Source organism: Papaver somniferum, chromosome 4 (genome assembly GCF_003573695.1).
Source record: "Papaver somniferum cultivar HN1 chromosome 4, ASM357369v1, whole genome shotgun sequence".
In the NCBI taxonomy this organism is placed as follows: domain Eukaryota; kingdom Viridiplantae; phylum Streptophyta; class Magnoliopsida; order Ranunculales; family Papaveraceae; genus Papaver; species Papaver somniferum.
In genome coordinates this window covers 12,368,468-12,370,679 of record NC_039361.1, presented here as the reverse complement: position 1 = coordinate 12,370,679, position 2,212 = coordinate 12,368,468, and the positions used below count along the sequence as shown (strand labels likewise).

General features: G+C 36.0%; 1 protein-coding gene across 1 annotated transcript; it reads left to right on the top strand.

Moving 5' to 3' along the window:
- The first annotated feature begins 843 nt into the window (after positions 1-843).
- On the top strand, positions 844-1,458 carry LOC113272013. Its single transcript, XM_026521930.1, has one exon. The coding sequence runs from the start codon at positions 844-846 to the stop codon at positions 1,456-1,458; it is 615 nt and encodes a 204-aa protein (XP_026377715.1).
- Positions 1,459-2,212: the final 754 nt, after the last annotated feature.

The window sequence follows — 2,212 nt, the reverse complement described above, 5'->3', positions numbered from 1 at the left end:
AGTACGCGTTTCATAGGTTTAAGAACACATAACTTGGTTCAGTCGACTATTTCTTCTTCTTTTATTCCTTTCATCCTCTCAAAACCCTCTTAACCCCTTTCGATTTTCATGTTGATTCATTGCGATTCAATTGCTTAGATTAAAAGGGTTTGATGGTTACTACAAGGTGAAACAAATTCATTCTTCAATTTCGAATTTCATCCAAAAAATCATCTAAAGGTGAGTGATTCTAATGTTAGGGTTTCAAATTAATTTGCTTTTGATTTTAATTTTGATGAAATTCTTGATATTAGGTTGGTTAGGTATGTAGTATGCAATTCAATAACGTTATTGAAACATATATTTAGTGAAAAATCCATGATTATTTGTTGTGTGTCTTGATTTATGTTGAATGAAATGAATGTAAACTACCATCTCAATGTAGACTTATATTTATGTATGGTATACACAAATTGATAGTGTTTTTTTTGTGTGTTAAGGTGCATAATGAGTCTAATGCGTTCTTATGTGAGAACTAAATATGGAATCTATTTGGATACCTCTAGTGATAGTGATGAAGAAGAGAAAGCTTTGCTAATGTTTACACAACTATATTTGGATGAACGATTGCGTATTATTAGACAACCTATACCAAAGGAGGTACAGACACGTAGTGTAATAACGCGTGATCGAGTGTGGCATGATGCCAAAATGATGAATGATTATTTTACGCCTGGAATCGGTTATACCTATAGACAATTCAAACAACGTCTAGGCATGAGTGAAGACTTATTCGAGAAATTGTTAGGAAAATTGCTTGAAATGGACCCGGAATGACATCAACGTCCGGATGCAACCGGTACTATGAGGCATTCTCCGCATATGAAATTGGTTGCGGTGATGAAATGTTTATGCAAAAGTACTCCAGCTGATAGTGTTGATGATTACACTCGTATGGGTGCTACCACAATATACAAGTATATAAAAAGATTTTGCCACATCGTTTGCATGACTTTTGGAGCAAGATATTTGCGTGAACCCACTTCTGAAGATGTTCAGAGGTTGCTAGCTGAGAATGCCGACCGAGGTTTTCCTGGAATGCTTGGTAGTGTTGATTGTATGCAATGGCCATGGATGAATTGTCCGGTAGCTTGGCAAGGAACTTACCGAGGTAAAGATAAAGAGAGTAGTTTGGTATTAGAGGCGGTGGCATCATATGATTTGTGGTTTTGGGAAGCCTTTTTTGGAATGCCTGGATCAAACAACGATTTGAATGTGTTGGCACACTCACCCCTTTTTGATAACATGCTAAAGGATGTAGCACCTCCATGCAATTATGTCATCAACGATCACCTATACAATATGGGTTACTTCTTAGCCGATGGTATCTGTCCAAAGTTGACTACAATTGCACAAGATTTTTCTCAGACATTGGATATTCCCGACTTTGTTAGACTACACACTTGCTGCAAAAGTTGACTATACACAACGGGAATCCGAACGAACGCATGGTTAAGTATCTGAAAACAAGGTTAAACGTTATAACTTCAGACGTGAAAGTATATGTATCGACACAGAGATCGTTATATTTATGGAGGGCTGCAGTACCTGCTGAAATCGTAAGAAACTTTACCGGTTACCTATCCAACATTTTTTTGTGTATGTGTACTGAACTGTTTAGTAATTTAATTGTAAATTGATATTGTTTTCTTTTGTCTTAGGAGCAATCTTCTATGGATAGTTATAAAAAGAATGAGGGGAAACCTTTTAGATTTTTTAACTGCCATGTGGTTTGAAAAACAGTTTCTCAGAGTATAACCCTTCCCCCTTTGAAGATTCAGCCTCCGTATCATCAGATGAAGAGTAAAGAATTTAAATAAAGATAGGTTTTGTGGGTATATCTCTCTGTAAACCCTCACGAGACATAACTCGTCCAATAGGGTCTCCTATTGGTTTAAAGGCTGGTTGCACGTGCTTAATGTAATCACTAATCATATGAATATGAAAATAAATATTATTATTTATTGTAGAAGCATAATACATCAGGCTCATCACATTTAAAATCCAACACACACATGCTAATTATAAAAACCACATTACATCAATTGATATTCAAACTCTTGATTGAACTAAAACATAACAACACTTATTCAGCCCATGCTATCGTTCCACACTCAAGGCATCTCCAGTAACGTTTTCCAAATGTTTTCTTTGCACTTGACCGGTGCATTTC

Excerpts from the sequence above, each read along its gene's own strand:
- LOC113272013 (XM_026521930.1), top strand. The coding sequence starts at position 844 with ATGAGGCATTCTCCGCATATGAAATTGGTTGCGGTGATGAAATGTTTA.